Genomic DNA, 19,916 nt, shown 5'->3' with positions numbered 1-19,916 from the left:
TTTCTAGGCACACTAGTCATCTCAACTAGACTACAATATTCAAACGTATTGTTTGAAGGCGGCGGATTTTGCGTTAAGGTACTTGATATGAAATAATGAAGTATTCAAGTACAAAGTATTATATTAATAAAATCTCTTTGAGAGCAAAACATCTTTTAGAGTACATATACAGATAGAAATAGATTCGAACCAAATTCATGGTAACTACTGGAGTAAAAATACATCATTGAATAAAAAAGTATGATTATTTTTCAATGTCCAGGTTAATAGTGTCCAGCTTGAACATATTCTTTTAAAACGTTTGGTAGCGGCAGATGTTGTAAATTATCATCTCTGGTGCACTGCCGAATGACGAATCTGCAAAGATGTTGAAGTGATCTAACGTGCATAAATCTTGAGATCGGCTTTGTCAGGCGCACTGGGAATGATGGGTGATTGAAATTTGTTGGCATAGAGTAGCAAAATACAGCGGATTTTGAAAATGATACCGAATGTTCTATCAATTCCCAAATTGTGGGAAACCCTTCTTGTTCCGGTTGCTGATAGAAACTGAACAAACCTTGACTATATTCAATTCGAGTATGGAGTAGTTTACCGGAGCTTTTGAAACTGAGACTGAAAAGGTAGCGATCAGCCGAGGAGTCGCGGACCAGAAAAGCACCATCAGGCTCGTTCCTCAGTTTTTCTTCGGCATCACGACGTGTGATTGGTCCCCAATACCAGCCATATTTTGACAGCTTAGATAACTCTGAACCCACACCAGGAAGTTTGAGATCCGAGGACGGAGAAAGAGTGTCCTCCACTTTCAACTGTGTGTTTATAGGATCAGTCGCATTATCGACTAATTCGATTGTCTTTTTATCATCTTGGTTAGTAGAATCTTCAGTAAGGCACGCAGAGTTACAAACTGAAGGCAATTGACTAATTACAATTGGATTACTTTCTTCTGTATTGCACATGTTAGGATCGATAGATTCAGTTACCGCACTATTCTGTAAAACTGGAGCTTCTTGAGGCAATGAACTCTCATTAGAAGTTTTGTCACTGCATTCACAGATTTTAGAATTAGTCAAATTAGGCAGTTGTTCGGAAGGACTACTTGTCATCAAGGATAATTCTTGATGCAAAGAATGGCTGGAATTTATCGATTCCGATTCAAGCTCTAACTTTGTTTTTATTTCAGTTTGTGATTGGAAAAAGCTTAATTTTCCAAACTCTTTTGGTTTTGCACAAGACCCGTTGATAGTGTTTATACATTTCAACTGCACTGAGATCCGATCATCGCTAAGTTCTCTTGACGGTATTTCTTGCTCTGAAGTTAGGTTGGATCCTCTAGTGCAGCTACGTAACGATCTTTTACGAAGGAAGTAGTTTTTAAGATAGCTCATAACACAAAATCCTTTCTTTTGTTCTTTCGCTGATAAAGGAGCAGACGCCATCACTAACAACAGGAATCTTGCAGATTTTTAGAAAACTTGAAACATCCCGACACTTTCACAAACAAAACGTTTCCGACTTCCACAAGTTTACTACGCACAATTTATTAATACAAAAACAGTATTAAGATGAGGATTCAAAATTAAATGAGGGCAGAAGTCCATCTCAATTCCTAAATTCATCCTGATTCTTGCATCCTGAATCTGACTGAAATTGAATCCGAGAACGCGAAAAGTGCAAGAACAATCAGCTGTTTCATAAACAGATGTTTATTACCAGCTGATCGCTTCTAGTCAAGGACAATGAATGTACCAAGCGTATCACGAGAAGGTCCGTAGTTTCTATTTATACAAATGTTTTTTTTGACACAGTCAGGGCTCTTCTCGATGTGCGCTATGCTTCTACAAACCACAAACGATCAACCGTCTGCGATCATCTGTTCTGTAATTCTGTATTTTCTGTCTGATCCTGTCAAGTCGTCATCGTCAAGTGAAAACCTAAACTAAAAAGCTAAATATTTTTGGTTAGGTGTCATTCGGCTGTTTATTTTATATTTAATAAGAAGATAATATGGGAACCAGAAATAATTGTTGTTTTCCTCCGACATTATTTTTCTTCAATGGAATGGATTTTTTTTGAATTTAGAAGTTGTTGGTGTTGGAAATTTGTAATTTATATAACCTGAACTCTTCTGTGTTACTATTTGACATTCGAAGGTAAGTTGTTATATTATGTTTACTAAAAACTAAATCTGAATTAAGAAAATTAAATTTATTTTTGAATGTGAAACTGTTTTATTATTATTAAATTAAAACGGCAAAAACATGTTGGCCTTGATTTTGTTAATTTCACTCATTCACTAAAAATAATAGATTCTTGATGAATTTAATCAGATTTGGTAATCAAAATCGGAATTGGGTTACTGAAATCAGTAAGGTTCCAAATTGATTCATGGCTTAATTAATCTTGATATCTTTTAACATAACCGATCTTGCCTTGTAGGCCTATTTGTAAAGAGGAAGGTAAATCAGGTACGGTATGTAAATAGAATAAAATCTCTAAATTAACCTATAATAGAAAAAACGAGAAGGTAGCAAATTTTAAGGTATTTACATGGAATACTGCACTTGAAGTTCTTGAGAAGGTAGAACCCTCACTGCTCAACCTGCAACAAAGGCTATAAATATGCTCATGACAGTTTCCTTTCCAAGATGAACCCTAAAAACCTCACTGGGGCAAAGCCAAATTTACCTCTATTTTTGAGGCTGAAAATGATAGAATGTATCTTGTTCTGGTTGACATAAAATGGTCTGCTGCAAAAAAGCCCGCCACACCCTTTTCTCCATTATGGCTATCCTCAACACATTAGCACTGTGATCAGCATTAAAGAAGATAGTGTCATCAGCATAGCAAACAACACTTATTGCATCAAGATTCATTTATTATCAGAACACAAGTTCTATGTCATTGACTGAAATTAGAAACAAAAGAGGCCTCAGAACAAAGCCTTGGGGAACTCCACACCTAATACAGTCCCTGAACTCCAAGAGCACATAATTTGCCAGTTAAATCGGTCTGTGACCCCCCAGGTAGGATCGAATTAGTTAGAAAGGAACCCACAACACCGTAGTATCTGAGCTTATATATTAATACAGCATGATCAAGGGTATCAAAAGCCTTGCTGAGGTCACAGAATGTGACTCCTCATACATTTGTCTAAGATTGAATTCAACTATATACCATCTCTACTTTTGAAGCCAAACTGGCTAATAATAATAATAATAAGTCTCTGTTCATGGCGTGGTCATAAGTATGGCCACAAGTGAACAAGTCAAGAACATAAAAAACTGTCATAAGACAGGTCAAGAGCAAAGATACACGTCAAAACACAAAAAGCAGCAAGCAGAAGAAGTAGCAAGACTAATGCAAGAAGTATTTACTCACAGTCTGAGGATCACAATCATAAATCTCCCTCATAGAATAAAAGGGGTTCTCCTGAAGGAAAGCCCTCAGTCTTCTCTTCAAGACCATCTCTGGCAGAGTCCTGGCTGAAACTAGCAGCTTGTTCGAAATTCTAGCTAGCTGGTAGATGAGGCTGCTCTGGATCCTCCCCAATCTACAATATGGCAGGTCCAGCCTCAGCCTGCTTCTGGTGTCATGGTCATGCACATCACCCCTGGTAGGCAAAGTACGGACAATGTGGAAATCCTTTATAATAGCTGACCTGTAAATGTAAAGATTGAATACAGTGAGAATCTTTTCACTTACAAAAAGAGGCCTACAATATGATAAAAATTCTGCCCCACAAAGAATCCGGATGACCTTCTTCTGCACCAGCAGTATAATTATCTGTTACTTCAGAGGCACCACCCCACAAGGTGATACCGTATGCCATCACACTTTGAAAGAAAGAAAAGTAACACATGCGGAGATGGGCCTCCGGTACACATCGTCTCAGGCTCCTGAGCAAAAACAGCACCCTGCTCAACCTGCCACAGACTACCTGAATGTGCCCGCCCAGCTTACGGTCCAGAGTGAAGCCAAGGAGCTTCACTAGAGGGAAATCATATAATACTCCATTCCTGAGGTGGTTGGTTACAAACAGGCTGCACCGCTCACAATAATTCAGGAGCTGCTCAGAGATTACAATTTCAATCATATCTTAGACACATTGGGCAGAATGGAGATAGGTCTATAATCAGTCTGATCAAATGAGTAACACTTTTTAAAAACATGAAAAGTTTTGGAGACTTTCAACTAACAGGGAAACACTCAACAATATTAGCCTACTGAATGGAATATTCCTAATTGTTTTTGAAGCTTAATTTCTTTCATAACTTAAATAGTTTAGACCTAATCCCGTCTAAGGGGAATTCGATTATTAGAATAGGTTAGAATAGATTATGTATAGACCCATCAATTAAGTATGAATCCATAACAATTAGTTGTCTTGTTACTTCAAACTAGAAACTTTTATAAGTTTCAGATTTCCTTTGCAACTCTGATAGGAAGAGAAACAAAACAACACCAGAATGAATAAAAATTTGAATTCAACTACAGAACTTACTGAATTTGCTCCACTTTCTCCTGAACCAGAAGATTCCCCGCGATTCACTCATCTGCTTTCGAGATTCTTCAAAAGAAGTGGAAGTAAGTATGATTTTTAATCTTTCCTTAATAATACTTTAATTATCTTTGACTGAATACTATAGGTCGATATTTTTATGGACATGTAACATTATCAAAATTTGGGAATGGAATAGTTTTGGGCTAAGCGTGTTGTTCCTACCCAATCATATTATTATTTTATATGATTTGTAATATTGTATCCACAAATAAATAAATAAATAAATATGTGCTCTTGTCTTTGTAAACTCTTTCCAAATTAGATAGCCTAGTTGTTTTTTGCTGGATGATGCCCACATGTGCATGGCTAATGAGATGAGAGATGGAGAAATGATTCATGTATCTGGCGGGACTCGAACCCACGATTGTGCGGGTATCGGGTATTGTACATTAATATAATTAGTACAGCGGGTATTGTGATAATTATTCATAATAGATTAAAAGAATAAGAAATTGTCAAAATCACCGATTTTATAGAAAGTGGAAAGTCCGGTTTCGGTTGTTACACCATTGTCAATCTCTAATAAATTGTTTTTCTTATCATCTATTGTCTTTATTCAAATAATAATAATAATTATTATTATTTTTAAACTGTTTAGTATCTTACGCTTATAAACATACCTGTATAGCCTATAGTTATCATCCTAAGATGGAGGAGTATCACCCGAATAGCGAGGAAAGATGATTATCGAACATGTTTATTAGAAAATTAATACTTTCATTGTAATTTTTGCTGATGATTCATCCGTACTTTTCGCATAAATCATCATTCATATTATTGAGCCGTCTTAATAATACAGAGATGTCAACTCTTCAGACCTTATAGATAGAAGTTTTTTGCTTTCAATCATTTTTGAATTATTCAAGTTTTCCATAATTTTTCATCTTCTTTCAAGTATGTTCAGTATTGCCTAAATTAGCTTAAATTAACGTGATTCATACAATGTAGAACAAATGTCATACAACATACGTACTATAAAATATTGTGTACTTTACACATCCATCCAAAACAAACCATCGAATTTTTCAAAATGACGAAATAAAAATCCGGATCTTCCAATACTTATTTTTTTAAAGATAAAATTAATATATTATATAAATTAAACGTAAATTTATATTAATTTTTCAGATGACTCTAAAACTGCATCCAATGCACCCGTGGAAAATAAGGCTGAAGCAAATTCCGCTTCTGGAGCCAAGTGGGATTCTTCGGTAATTCAACTATTTATACATATTTTTCTCATTAAAAGGCTATTTAATACAATATCGTCATAGATAAAAACAATGCTATATCATAGTATACAATAAAATCGTTCATACTGACACTGACGCAATATAACAATGACTCTGATTGACTGAGGTACATAGAAACTGAGATATTTCAGATTCTAGGCATGAGAGCTTTATGTTTATAAAATACTTCTTCGAGAATTGAGAAATTTTAATTATATTCATCTTATTTCTCACCGACATATTAATTTCATATTGCATAGTCTAATTAAATGTGCTTCTGATTGAAAGCTACTATTTTAAAGCCAAGTCACCAATAATCAAGGATCCTTTGCTCTTATAGATGAGTTAGTTCAACAACGCTACTCTTATATACTCTTATACATGATCCTAAGATTCAGTCACAAAACTTGGTTCTTTTGTGTTTTCTGAATTAATAAAATCAACCAGTTTTTGTTGCCTACAAATTTTTATAAGTATCCAAGTCTGTGCGTGTATAAGGAGGTAAGATTCTAACAGTTTCTAGAGTATTTTTCTGATATTTTAGTTTTATATGAAACGAAGTGCATAATCTATTCTCGTTGTGTTCTGTTTCAGGAACCAGCTAATGAACCATTAAATTTGAATGTAAATAGCAGCGATCAATTGGCCGTGGTTGCAAAAGATGGACGTAGCCTGCCGAATGTCCTGAAACGAATTAGCAACTTGCTGGCTCTCAAGTATTCAGTACGTATTTCAAATTTATGCACGTCCTATGACATCATACCTTAGTTACTAACTTGGTTAATCAGTTAGAATTGCTTTAGGCCTTTTGCTAGAAAAGGCACTTTTTCAAGTAATCAAATGTCATAGGTAGATTGATGAGACGTTTTAATGTCTTTTTTACACTCATCAAAAAGACATGGATGAACTGTAGCAAATATATTCCCTTCCACCACTTGAGCAGCAATGTATGAAAGGAATAAATTTACTTTATTGACAAACAATTTGTAATCATCTTAATCACAATTTAATTATATTACAAAGGTTTATATAAATGCTTATAGAATTTCCATCTTGCTGTTCACCTTGTTGTCAATATTTGCAGTACCGGTAGCAGAAATCTTCGGGGTGATTTACAGCATTTAATTTGGATTTTCGTTTAACAATAATTATTGTTTCTATAAAGTTTAGACAAGTTCATCAAGTTTTAAACATCATAAATTTTAGTGATTCTTGATAGATCCATAATCAATCAATTTTTCAGAAAAACATTTTTACATTGTTGGTAAACCCCGTGGGTTATTCAGTAGGTGCCAGATCAAAACAAAATTATTCACAACGTTAAATTAGAATAAAGTATAAATAATTAACAATTATTAAATTTTAAATAATTATAGCCTAGGATGGAAGATGAGATTAGAATGATATTCAAGCACTCTTCATTCACTCTTGAATACTTATTGACAATCATGAATATCATGCACTTCCACAGATTCTCATAAAATGCTAATTTTGATCCACTCTCCAATATTACCAAGAGGAGTCTATTTCAATGCAATATTTATTGTAGCAAAACATGGAGGATGATCTTCAAATTTATGCATTTATTAACAATAAGTATGTAAAATGAGAGAGGATTCAACAGACATTTGCCGGAACAAGTTCAATTTCCAAATTCAAGTACACAGTCAGTCCAGATGGTGTGTCATGTTGATGTTTCAATTCACTGATAAATTTGAGTCCACAATAATTGAAAGCCAACATGTCCAATTTCTGAGATTAATTTACAAAGCAATAACTGTTTGAACAGGGTCTGCAGTCTTACAAAGACACGGATTTGAAGCAGTACTGGATGCCGGACTCAGTGAGCAAAGAGTGCTATGACTGCGGCGAGAAGTTCACAACGTTCCGGAGGCGACATCACTGTCGCGTCTGCGGTCAGATATTCTGCTCACGGTGTTGCAATCAGGAAATACCCGGCAAAATCATGGGCTGCACAGGTCTGTCTAGTATAGCATTCACTTCATTATTCAAGACAGAATTCATTGTTATTTGATGAGATATAGCAATCTCATAATTGTTAAAAAACTTTAGTATTACAAAAAAAAAAATTGAACACAATCTTGAGTTCAAAAATCATACAACTATAAATTTTGAATTTTGATGGATTAAATAAAAAAAGAAATATTCTACTCAATTATCACTTGAAACAAGAATATATTGGGTTATTGAAGAAAATTTGATACCATAAAAGAAACATAAATCTACTAGGTACTAAAAGCACAGCTTTAGTAAAAAATGTATTTTATTTATTCATTATTCATTTCTTTTAAAAGGGCTACTTGGAAGTTCCATTATTTAGTATTACAAAAAGGTAATAGTAATTCTATTGTAAAATAATTTGAGTAAACTGCTTCCTAGACTGCTACGAAACAATTAGTGAACAGTTTACTGGATATTTATAATGGTGTAACAAACTAAATTTGTATCTTAAATTGAAATTATTTATTCAACAAGACAAGCATATACGAACATTTGTTAATCGCCCATGTGGCATTCAAGATGCTGTATTTGGGTTTGGGTCGACAAATTGTTTTAATAAGTCATTGATTTTGTCAACATCAAGTTGGTTCCGAGTAATATATTATCAATGTATTGTCTCTTTATATCACTTGGCATGAATGTTGAAACATGTTGTGATAAAATATTTCAAAAAAGGGTACTGAGATTTTTATTTATATTTTTTATCAATGTATTTTGTCGAGAATGTTATAACAGTATCACAATCGTAATCCTTGTTTTAGGTGACCTACGAGTATGCACATACTGCGGCAAGGTGGTACTCTCCTATCTGCAGTCGGCAGACATGAACGCAGACCTGTCAGCCGACCTGAGGGCGTTGCAAGAAGACCTGCAGGTGAAGTTCGGTGGTGAGCTACAGGCGAGTGACCTGGGCGTCAACCTGGCCAACTCGGCCGCCTTGGCTCACAGCGAGCAGGCCGATGCCGCCAGGCGTAAGCCTTCTGTTGCCTATCAGGAGGAGAGATTTGCTCAAGCAAGGTCAATGTCAACTATTATTCCGTATAACCATGAATAAAATATGTTTAATATTGAATATGATTAGAATACGGTTTTTACTGATATCATGAATGTGAATATTTCCTAAGCAATACCATAGAGAAAAGATAGCATAATAAGATATCCCATGATATAAGGCGTTTATGTTTCAAATTTCACTGTTAACTCAAAATGATAGTTCACGTAGTTCTTTTTCGTAAAGCTATGTGTCGCTAGTAGTCTCTCATTCCTTGCAAGGTTTATAAATACAGGTCACGACACAATCCAGTGATGCATTGCAAAATCGCCATTTTATGAAGTTCTAGTTCACCAATTTTCAAATCTCTCAGCTGTTATTATTATAGATTGAACAACATGATGTGTTATTTTGTTATACTGTTCAAGGAAGGCTTTGAATTGTACAATAAATTCTTTCCACAGAATAATAATAATAATAATAATAATAATAATAATAATAATAATAATAATAATAATAATAATAATAATAATAATATTATTATTATTATTTAGATTCCAACTTTGAACTGAATTGTTGATTTTTAGATTGGGAACTTAAAACTCTTTTTGAGGTTTGCCTTTTGTCCCAATTCCTCATGAATCATAACATGTTACAAGAATAAGAACTGAAAAAATGAATTATTGAACCATTTATTATTAAATTTCATTATTAAAAAATCGAAAACCTGAATTTACATATTATCTGAACCATAATATTGTTTTTAAAAAGCATAATGCATGATCTTGTTAAGAGCAGATTGGATTTTCAAATGTACCGCCATAAAGACCCCATAAAATGGCCGCTCCATAAGGAACACGAGTGTCATGACCTGTATTTATAGATCTTGATTCCTTGCCATTCTTACTCTCTCACCTGGCCAAAACAGTAATAACCGACAGTAATCGGCTTGAGATACAAAAATTGACACTATTAGTATCAAAAGATATATAAGCCTTGTCAAAGAATATACAATATACTGTCAGTAATAGAATAATGCTTAAAAAGGCTACTTTGATTTTTTAATTTACAAATAAATACGAGTTGCCCTCACCAAAAAAGTTAACAATATACTATGTATGTGTAGTGCCTTGAAAATTCCACATCATGCGAATATTATTATCGCTTTGATCTATTACAAGAAAATGTTGACAGAAGCATCGTTTCACTACTGCATTTGATTCAAATAATCTATTCAACCTAATAAATAATGTGTAGGTTATAAGGAATTCCATGCATCAAATCTGTATTTTTTTCAAATCAAAATAATTTATTGCCAAAAAGAAAACAAGCAATAATTTACTCATACACATACATACAATTATTACTCATTAATTATTAATTATTGTATATTACTTATATTCTTCTTCCATAATACATTTATGCGATTTGATTAATATGCTGAAATAACATTTTCAACTATTTCTCATTTTTTATTTCATATCAACTTCAATTCAATTTAACATAATATTTTTCATATTATCAAATTTAATTCCAGGGTGCATTCTGGCAACTGCCTTGCGATCGAAGAGAGATGTCGGATCCTGCAGAGCTCCCGATCACTTCGGCTGCTACACGAGGAACTGGCCAACCCGTGCAATGGGCTGGTGGTCGAGCTCACCATTCAGAAGCGAGTCCACCAGACTTGCTTCTCCGGCAGCGAACTCGTCGAATGGCTGCTCAAACACAACAAAGTCGTTGTCAGGTAATCACCATCAAAGTACTACTAGTTCCTCTCTGTACAATGATGAGTCTTCATTTTTTATCGAATGTACTGTGTACTATGAATAGTGTTATCGAATACAATACTATAAAGTTGCTCATTATTATAACTATGGCGTTGACAGTGTCATTATAACTATTTATTCTATTTATTAGTAGCCATACAATTACAAATCATATGAATATGATTGGGAAAGTACAACAGGCTTGGCCCAAAACTATTAATCTTCTAAATTTTGATAATGAATAACATGTCAAAAAAATATTATGTTTTTACTGTTGAAAATTCAGTTTCAATTTCCGTCCAAAAATATATACAGAGTGTCCCACGAATGATGTAACAGGCGAAGATCATAGATTCTACATAAAATTTTCAACAAAAAATGACCAGTGAAATTTCCTTATATCGACCTTAGTTCTCGAAGTTTATAGATTTTTCGAGATTTTTGAAAAATTGCAATAACTAGAAAATTATTTGTCATAATCTAATTCGAAGAATACCATTAGAAAGAGGAAGAAATTTCCATTAAGATTTATATAATTTGTTCCTTTGTTTGAGGCTTTGGAACAATTTTAGGTTTTAAGAACAAAAAGTTTTTTTCGAAGTGAATTTCCCATGTAGAAATTTCAAAGGCAAGAATAAAAATGTATTCCAACCTTAAAATGAAAGTGTTATTGTGCATTACGTTATGAGTGGATTTTGAACTCTCAATTTGAAGCTCAGTTTTTGCAGGCCGGACACAGAAATGTCTCCCGGCTACATAGGCCGAACAAGTTATTGACTCTTTGAATGTTTTTAATTTCTGTATTGGCCCATGAGGCCTATATACGCTTTGGAAATTTTTATGAGCGCTCAAAAAAGTAAATTCGTTGAGTTGAAAGCCAAATTTTAAACAGTTTGAGCTTTCTTCACAGTAAGTCATGCAGTTGGAAGTGGTTATAGTGATCTTCCTAATTTTAGGGAACAAGGGCGAGCTCTTGGCCAGGCACTTTTGGAAGCCGGCTACCTGGAGTCGCTGACCATGGGACTGAAGGAGTTCAGTGACGGCTACACCCTGTATAGGCTGCGCTCCTGTCCCCCTTCCCCTTCGCCATCTGTCAATTCAGCACATCAACAACAACAACAACAACAACATCAGCAGCATCATCAGCATCAGCAGGGCGTGTATCTCGATCAACCGAATCAAGACATATCCCCCACTCCCACTCTGATACCGATGTCACAGTCCAGTGGAGATCCTGATAGCGAGGAGATGATGTGGTACTCACAAACCACGCAGCAGGATTCTACGACTACAGGTATTTGATTTTTTCAAATAGGCCAAGTATATCATTAGAGTGAATTTAAGATTGTTGTCAAATATGTTGTAGACAATTTGGGACACACGTATGCTATGCACGATTTTGATGCAAAGTGACTATCTACATAATATGTTTTAGAATGTTTCCTAATGAATAACAATACAATATTTCCCATTATCTTCGAAAATAATTTTTTTTCAAATCAAAAAATGATATTGTATTGTTAGTTTTGGGACACAAACTAATTTGAGACACACCGTATGCTATTCACGATTTTCTTATGCAAATTGACTATCTACATATGTCGTAGAATGTTTCCTTAATGAAATAACAATACAACATTTTCCATTATCTTCGAAAATAAGGTTATTTTAAATCAAAAACGATATTGTATTGTTTGTTTTAGTATTGAACTTTGAATGTTGTAATACGATTTTCAATGCTATTTTGTAATAGCCTATGACATGTGTAAACAATATAGAAAAACTCAGCTCAATATAATTATAACTGGTTACTATGATGATGCCATGAAAATAGGAACTTAAGTTTTTGTATAAATAGTACTACTTTTGTAGAAAACGGCAATATTGTTTTATATTTCATTGTATTCCTATTTGAGATCTAGAGCTTATTGGTTACTTTATTCATTTATACAATGCGTACATTATAAAAATGATAGGGAGAGGAAAAATAAGGTAACCTTGTGCTATTCCTCTCTCAAATTTAGATAACACATAGTCACTTGTTCTTTTAAATCATCTTATTGTTTCTGGTTATGACTAAACACCTATAAATCTATAACTCCACAACTTGTGCGGGGGTGATCAGGAAATATTTTAGATTAATACTTTCAGGTCGTCGACGATTTATCATTACTTAACCTGATCTTGATGATGATGAAGATGAAGATGATGTTGATGATGATGTTGATGATGATGATGATGATAATAATGAAGAATGCATTGCCAAGTTTTGCAGTTTGTTCAATCAGCAAGGTGAAATTGTTGAGTCAATTGTCTCCGACAATCGCACTTATAAGCAATTTACTGTTTTCCTCCTAGATTATTGTTAATTATGTAGGTGACATCGGCTATAGAATATTATGCACCACTTCATCACCCAAAACAAGGTTAGTGGGTCAAGTGGAAGAGGGAACTTACATGTCTCAATCTCGCCTACATCATTTATAATTTTTAGTGTGCAAATAAAAATTCTTCATCTATCTAATAAGCTTCAAGGCCGATCCAAGATGAAAACCTGCGAATCCAACCTTTCTCAACTTTAAGGAAGTTGAAACCAGGAAAAATGCAATGAATTTTAATTTAAAATCATCTTTAACAGCTTATAAATGGTTATAAATAATATGTTTCTTCAATGTGAATTGTGACTTGGCTATATGTAACTTCTATGTTCAACTGGCCAAATACCAAAAACTTGAAATACTATACATGCTTGTCATTGTGTGATTAAAATGCGCTTCAAACCATAATTTTCTCTTTAGACTGGTAGGATATTAAAAGCTGTTTGATTTAGTTGACTTCACACTTTTGCAGAGAACAATTAACTATTAAAATTTGATGCCACTATAAAAACATTTCAATTTGATACTTGCTTTAAGTTCGATTGGAAAATTCAAGGTTGAACCATGAAAATGAAATTGAACTTTGTAATGTATTTTTTAATCGTACACTTAATAAATAGAATGAGTTTGTGTGTAACTATTCATTCATAAAGTGAATTGAGCCTAGTTTTTGCAGTAATGTGCCACCTTAATTCATTCATTAATCAATACAATAAATTACAAATAATAATATAGATATGACTGGGCAATCAAAATTTTTTTTTGTGTAGTTGAGAAGTTGATATTGTGGTAATTATTCATATTAAATTAAAAATACTAAGAAATTGTCTAAAACCACAGATTTATTTATTTCTTTCACAGAAAGACCGTTTTCGGTTGTTACCCCATTGTCAATCTCTGATAAACAATCAGAGATTCAGTGATATCAGAGAGATCAAGTTCAGGTCTTTCTAAGTATCAATAAATCTGTGGTTTTTGACAATTTCTTAGTATTTTTTTTAATTTAAAATCTATTATTCTATTGCAAATAATCGCCCAGATCTAATATGACTTGAAATATTTCAGATTCAGAGTCTGAGATGAGTCTGCCGTCTTCAGCCTCTCTCTTCCACCTAGACTTGAACCTTGAAGAGAACACTGTCCACATCAGTCGGCCAAATCCCACCACGCCTTCTCCTCGACCTACAAAACGATCCAAATCAAATTCAAGTAAGTCGAGAACAAAACACTATTTGGCTGCCATGTTGAGAATTCATACCAATAATATTAGATGGATGATGAAATAAGGCCTGGTTTCTTAGGTCACTCATTAAATATAATGGATCATCAAACCAATATTCAATATATGAGATAGATTTAATGGTCTATTCGATTTAACAAGTGTCTTAGAAATCGGGCGTAGGATACTTGGAATTCAACTACTTATATTTTGGAATCTACAATGCATTTGACTTATTTATCAAATCAAATCAAGTATCAATCTGATATACAAGCGAAGTATTTTAAAGAGTTTCATTGGTTTTTAATTGCAAAAATAACGGTTATATTCATTTTTAAAATGTATAATTTTTACTCGTTTTCAAGTAGGCTAACTCTAACAATGCCTTGAATATATCATCCTAATTATTTCTATATTGCTGAGATTTTTAACTTATTTATTTAAAATCAAAACATAATTAACATTAATGATAAAAATTAAACAAAAGCAAAGCATTAACTGATAGTAGAGAAATAGTTGAACTGCATGAATCATGTTTCGCGATTTTGAAATTTTTTAAAATTTAGTGATCATTTGTTTTTCTTTTCCTGACAGAGACTGATATACCAAAAGCTGAAGGCGTTGCCGATAATTACATTAGAGATGTGGTTCAATTGTACAGAAATTCATCTAATGATAAATTCAGAGCTGTAAATTGGAACAAAGCATCTTCCCAATCAGATGATAGTCGTGTGAAACAGGTCTTCGAAACATTAACGTAAGTATTGGCATTCAAATTATAATTTTCAATAATACTGAATATGGAAAATCCTTCTCCCGATTCTTGTCAACAAATACTGTACAGTCAATTGTGGTGTGTCCAGCATTAATATAGTGCTACTACATTAACAAGAAAACTTGAATACTATAAAGCATTGATATAATGGGAAGGATGTCACTGGAAAGGACATCAAGCTCCAAATCTGCTGTTGATAAATCTCTCACTTCCTCAATGTTTTGCTTATCATTGCCATGTCGGAAAATAATTCTTGAGTAAAACGTATTCAACGTTTTTTAATTGTTATCATTATCAACTATTCTCCAAATCAAATATTTGAACTTACAGTCAAGTAGTCTTATCAACTAAACTAATCCACTGTTGCGTACGCTTGATTTGTTATAAAATTAAGTATAATCTATGCATAAATATGATTTTTCAAGTATATTATTCAAACAACTCATTAGAGTACACTTTGAAATTCATGTGGCTAGATACGTTTATCTGAGGATGATAATGATGATGATGATTTATGCATGATACATAATTTATTTATGTATAAATATGATTTGTAATGTGCATTATTAAAAAAAACTTAGCTTATCACCAAAGTACACTTTGAAAGTCATATGACTAGATATGTTTAGGCTATTTGGGGATGATGAAAATAGTTCAATTGAAAATATCTGAAATTCTTTAGTGAGATTATCTTAAAATAATAAAATTATATATTAAAAACAACGTCAATGCTATAGTTTAAGGTGAATCTCACTATAGCTGTGTATGATAATCTTGAGGTTTATTTTGTCTAACGCTCAATAAAATTTCACAGGTCTGCATTTAAACAACATAACCAGAATTTTCTGAAGCAATTGCTGAATGCTGAAGGCCTTTCACAATCGTGGGCCGATGTTGTCATCCCAGTTGCACAGCAGGTGGTTGACACCATCAAGCCGGATCTCAGAAACGACGAAAACATGGATATTAGGCAGTGAGTGAAATCAATTAGACATCAAAAACAGAATACGAAGAATATGATAACAGGCTTATTGGATTTGGTGACATTCATTTGAGGTCTCGGAAATGTTTTTCTTTTCAATAAGGGCATGAACAAGTAACATTCTTATGAACAATATCAGTAATATTGAATATCGTTATCACTGATAAGGTTATCTTTATGCACGATTGTACATCAGGTGTATATATTTATCTCTTTTCTGTATAGGGCTACTTTTATAGAAATAGAAAGAAAAATAAAAATCTTAGTACCCTTTTTGAAATATTTAATCACACATTTAAATATTTCAAAAATGGTACTAAGGTGTATAGTTTCATCTGCCAAGGGATTCATAGAATGAATAGCCTACAACGCTTAATTTTAAGCTTTCTCATCTGGGACATAGCAATTAACTTCTCAAATAATAGCATATTCGCGAGGTGACAATAATTATCATTTTTCGGAGGTGAAAGTGCCTTATTTATTTATATTTAAATAATTTTATTAGAGATCCTTTGGTATCAACTTTTCAACTTTTTTGAAGAGCATTATAGTTTATAATGAATTCAGTCTACTGTATCAAGTGATTCCTTCACTTAGGTACAGTAAATGATTTACCTGTAAATGTATTCACATTTTGGATGAGGTTTAAAGCTTCAAATTGATACAGCTTGCTATCAGTATGTTTACGTCTCCTTTTAAAAGAGAAACTTTTTCCAATAAGTAAGCTTATAATGTTACACATAATATTTTAGAATGTCTTTCTTCTGTTAGGCTAGCCGCTAATCTACATTACATTAGCATTACCGTTTGCTGGGTACGTGGTTGACTTTAGCTCTAAGCCGAGTTCAAATTTTCACATGCTTCAATTTTTAATATAAATTTGTTTATATCAATTAATACTGAATAGGCTATAAATTTTCTTGTTACTGAATAGAATTGTTTGTGGCAGGTATGTACAATTGAAGAAAGTGCCGGGAGGCTCAAGGAGCGAGTGCTGCATTGTTGGAGGCGTGGTCTGCTCCAAAAACGTGGCGCACAGGTCAATGAACGCAAAACTCCTCAATCCCAGAATTCTATTGCTGAGTTGCGCCATCATGTACCAGAGAGTCGAAGGCCGGTTCATGTCACTTGAACCTATTCTGCTGCAGGTATAACTTTGATATAACACGCATTTTCAATATAGGCATGAAATCACAAATAGATGATGTGAAACAATTTATCAACTGAAATAGACCTATTAATATTACTTTAGTGTTTGAACCATGGAGTTTTAAGTTCAGAGTTTGTTAATGTAGCGTATCATAACCCATTTTCATTGTTGGCCTCTGAGCATGAAATACAAAAGATAGTAAAGAATGAATGAATGAATAATGAATTTATTGCCAAATACAAGAAATATTTTTACAAATAAAATAATCATTAAATTACAATAGTTATGGCGTGATTGAAAAAAGAAGCCTTGAGCTCCAGCCACGAGTTCTAAGAACAAGAAATACGTTTTTTAATTTAATAACAGCAGTACAAATGATACAATTCTGTTGATGGATGATAATCTATGGATGTTGAATTCTATCAATAATCAAGTACTTGATAAACAAAATATAGATGCACAGAAAAATATTATAAAAATTGTCGAGTTTTAATTATTTTTACACAATTAATATTGCCAAAAATTGGTGATTCAGCCAACTCAATTCTTAATTTCAAAATAATAGTTTTGTTCTACCCACGCTTTTATTAATCTCAATTTGGTTTTTGTTATTTTATCCTTCAAGTCTCCCGGAATTTTATTTATTAGTTTATTACTCAAATTATGATATTCAAATTGGTGTTTACTAGATGTTAATGAAGTAAAATTTATATTGAAAGCATTTACTACAGTTGGCCGTATATGAGAAAAACGAATTCTCATCTATTTATAATCAAATAAACTCATGAATAGAATACGTTGCTCCCCTCAAGACCTTTTATCAATCATTTTCAAAAATTCTGAATTTCTTCACTAATCAATCACTTAACACGTCAAATTATTGAACAATACTTGAAACTTCCACTTCACCTGAAATCTTATAGCCAAAAATCACTCCAACTTTATAGAACATACATACTAGTACAAGAGCTATTTTTTCAATTATTTGTATATGCCAAACCATTTGGATGGTGGTGGAAATTTAAATAAATGCTCTTGGTTCTTGGATATGTAGGCTACAGTAATTATTTAGACCAAAATATATTATCATTAAGAACTTTTGAAGACAGTTTATTAATACTCACGACGAAATGATTGTATTCTTTTTTCAGCAACCCAAAAACATAACCCCATGTGAAAACATAAACCTATTATTTGGAAAATTTTATCTATTGATATCATTTATTAAGCCTGGTGTCCTCTCCCATTGAATATGATTTGTGCCGATATTATGAATGAAATAAATATTCCTTTTAATTTTTCACACATGTAGGAGCAAGAGTACTTGCACCACTTGCGCTTATATTAAAAAGATTCTATAAAAAAACTTCACTTATATGGGCTACTTTTGTACAAATTAATAAAAACAATATAGAAACTTGTACTACCCTTTATTATTAAAAACTTGAAAATATTTTAACGACTACTTTCGACCATAGGCCATTTTCGAGTTGGAATGTAGTATCAACTTGTTTATTTATTTTCTTCATTTTAACTTGAAAATGACCTAAGGTCGAAACTAGTCGTTAAAATATTTCAAAGTTTGTACTACCCTTTATTATTAAAAAATTTAAAATATTTCAACTAGTTTCGACCATAGGCCATTTTCAAGTTAAAATGTAGTATCAACTTGTTTATTATTATTTTCTACATTTTAACTTGAAAATGACCTAAGGTCGAAACTAGTCGTTGAAATATTTTAAAGTCTTCAATAATAAAGGGTACTACAAGTTTTTAGTTTGTTTTTATGAAATAGATTCTTTAGATGATATTACATAGATTCGGCCGGGCTGGGTGGGAATATACTGATACAGATATGTGTGAATCCAGCTTTATCGTCCAACATCACTTGTCATAGAGAGTTTTCAACAGAATTTTGTCAGTTTGAGCTTAGATAGCTTCCCTTCCCATTATTTTGTGCTCTAGTACCAAGTTATGAATAATATTATAGATACCAATACTATGAATACCATGTTATGAATTCCAATAGATGAATAATTATTATTCTAATTGTTTTGACATGTGTAGGAGCAAGAATACCTACGCCACGTTGTGACACGTATCGCAGCGATGAGCCCCACCCTGGTGCTGGTGCAGAAGAACGTGTCTCGGCTGGCACAGGAGTCGCTGCTGGCACTCGGCATCACACTTGTGCTGAACGTGAAGCCGAGCGTGCTCGAGCGAGTGGCCAAGGTGACGCGAGCCGACATCGTGACAAGTGTGGACGCACACGTCGGTCGGCCGCAGCTCGGCACCTGTCGATACTTCCACATCGAGACGTACACCACTGATACCGGTCAGTAATCGACGGATTTGAACATTTCAAACTGATACCGGTCAGTAAACAACTGATTTGAACATTTCAAACTCATACAGGTTAGTAATCAACAGATTTGAGCATTTCAAACTGATACCGGTTAGTAATCAACTGATTTGAACATTTCAAACCGATACCGGTCAGTAATCAACTGATTTGAACATTTCAAACTGATACTGGTCAGTAATCAACTGATTTGAACATTTCAAACTGATATCGGCCAGTAATCAACTGATTTGAACATTTCAAACTGATACCGGTCAGTAATCAACTGATTTGAACATTTCAAACTGATATCGGCCAGTAATCAACTGATTTGAACATTTCAAACTGATACCGGTTAGTAATCCACATATATGAAAGGTGTCGCCGTTGTTGGACGATATATAGATATCGTGTCATTGGCCGTTTTCACACTTACCAATTTCGCGACAAAACTATGTCGAAATTACATATAAAATGAAGTAGCTTCCACATACAT

General features: G+C 33.3%; 2 protein-coding genes across 2 annotated transcripts in view; one reads left to right on the top strand and one right to left on the bottom strand.

Annotated features, from left to right (window-relative positions):
• Positions 1-101: 101 nt before the first annotated feature.
• Positions 102-1,690, bottom strand: LOC111044268 (suppressor of cytokine signaling 4). Its single transcript, XM_022329360.2, has one exon. It carries the CDS (start codon positions 1,437-1,439, stop codon positions 264-266), a length of 1,176 nt encoding a protein of 391 aa, XP_022185052.2. The 5' UTR covers positions 1,440-1,690; the 3' UTR covers positions 102-263.
• Positions 1,691-1,894: 204 nt separating this feature from the next.
• Positions 1,895-19,916, top strand: part of LOC111044261 (putative 1-phosphatidylinositol 3-phosphate 5-kinase) — a 50,388-nt gene continuing 32,366 nt past the window's right edge. The window contains exons 1-13 of the mRNA XM_039428887.1: positions 1,895-2,153; positions 4,418-4,587; positions 5,693-5,775; positions 6,391-6,519; positions 7,586-7,775; positions 8,580-8,835; positions 10,347-10,553; positions 11,532-11,869; positions 14,019-14,162; positions 14,767-14,929; positions 15,762-15,920; positions 16,879-17,077; positions 19,147-19,414. Of these exons, the coding sequence (XP_039284821.1) occupies positions 4,470-4,587; positions 5,693-5,775; positions 6,391-6,519; positions 7,586-7,775; positions 8,580-8,835; positions 10,347-10,553; positions 11,532-11,869; positions 14,019-14,162; positions 14,767-14,929; positions 15,762-15,920; positions 16,879-17,077; positions 19,147-19,414 (2,254 nt within the window). The 5' untranslated portion in view covers positions 1,895-2,153; positions 4,418-4,469. The remainder of the gene's footprint in view (positions 2,154-4,417; positions 4,588-5,692; positions 5,776-6,390; positions 6,520-7,585; positions 7,776-8,579; positions 8,836-10,346; positions 10,554-11,531; positions 11,870-14,018; positions 14,163-14,766; positions 14,930-15,761; positions 15,921-16,878; positions 17,078-19,146; positions 19,415-19,916) is intronic.

Source organism: Nilaparvata lugens, chromosome 5 (genome assembly GCF_014356525.2).
Source record: "Nilaparvata lugens isolate BPH chromosome 5, ASM1435652v1, whole genome shotgun sequence".
Classification (NCBI taxonomy): domain Eukaryota; kingdom Metazoa; phylum Arthropoda; class Insecta; order Hemiptera; family Delphacidae; genus Nilaparvata; species Nilaparvata lugens.
The sequence above is the reverse complement of the archived record's forward strand: the minus strand, read 5'-3'. Positions and strand labels throughout refer to the sequence as shown.

What these genes read in the sequence shown, in the direction of transcription:
- LOC111044268 (XM_022329360.2), bottom strand. Translation starts at nt 1,439, where the DNA reads ATGGCGTCTGCTCCTTTATCAGCGAAAGAACAAAAGAAAGGATTTTGT.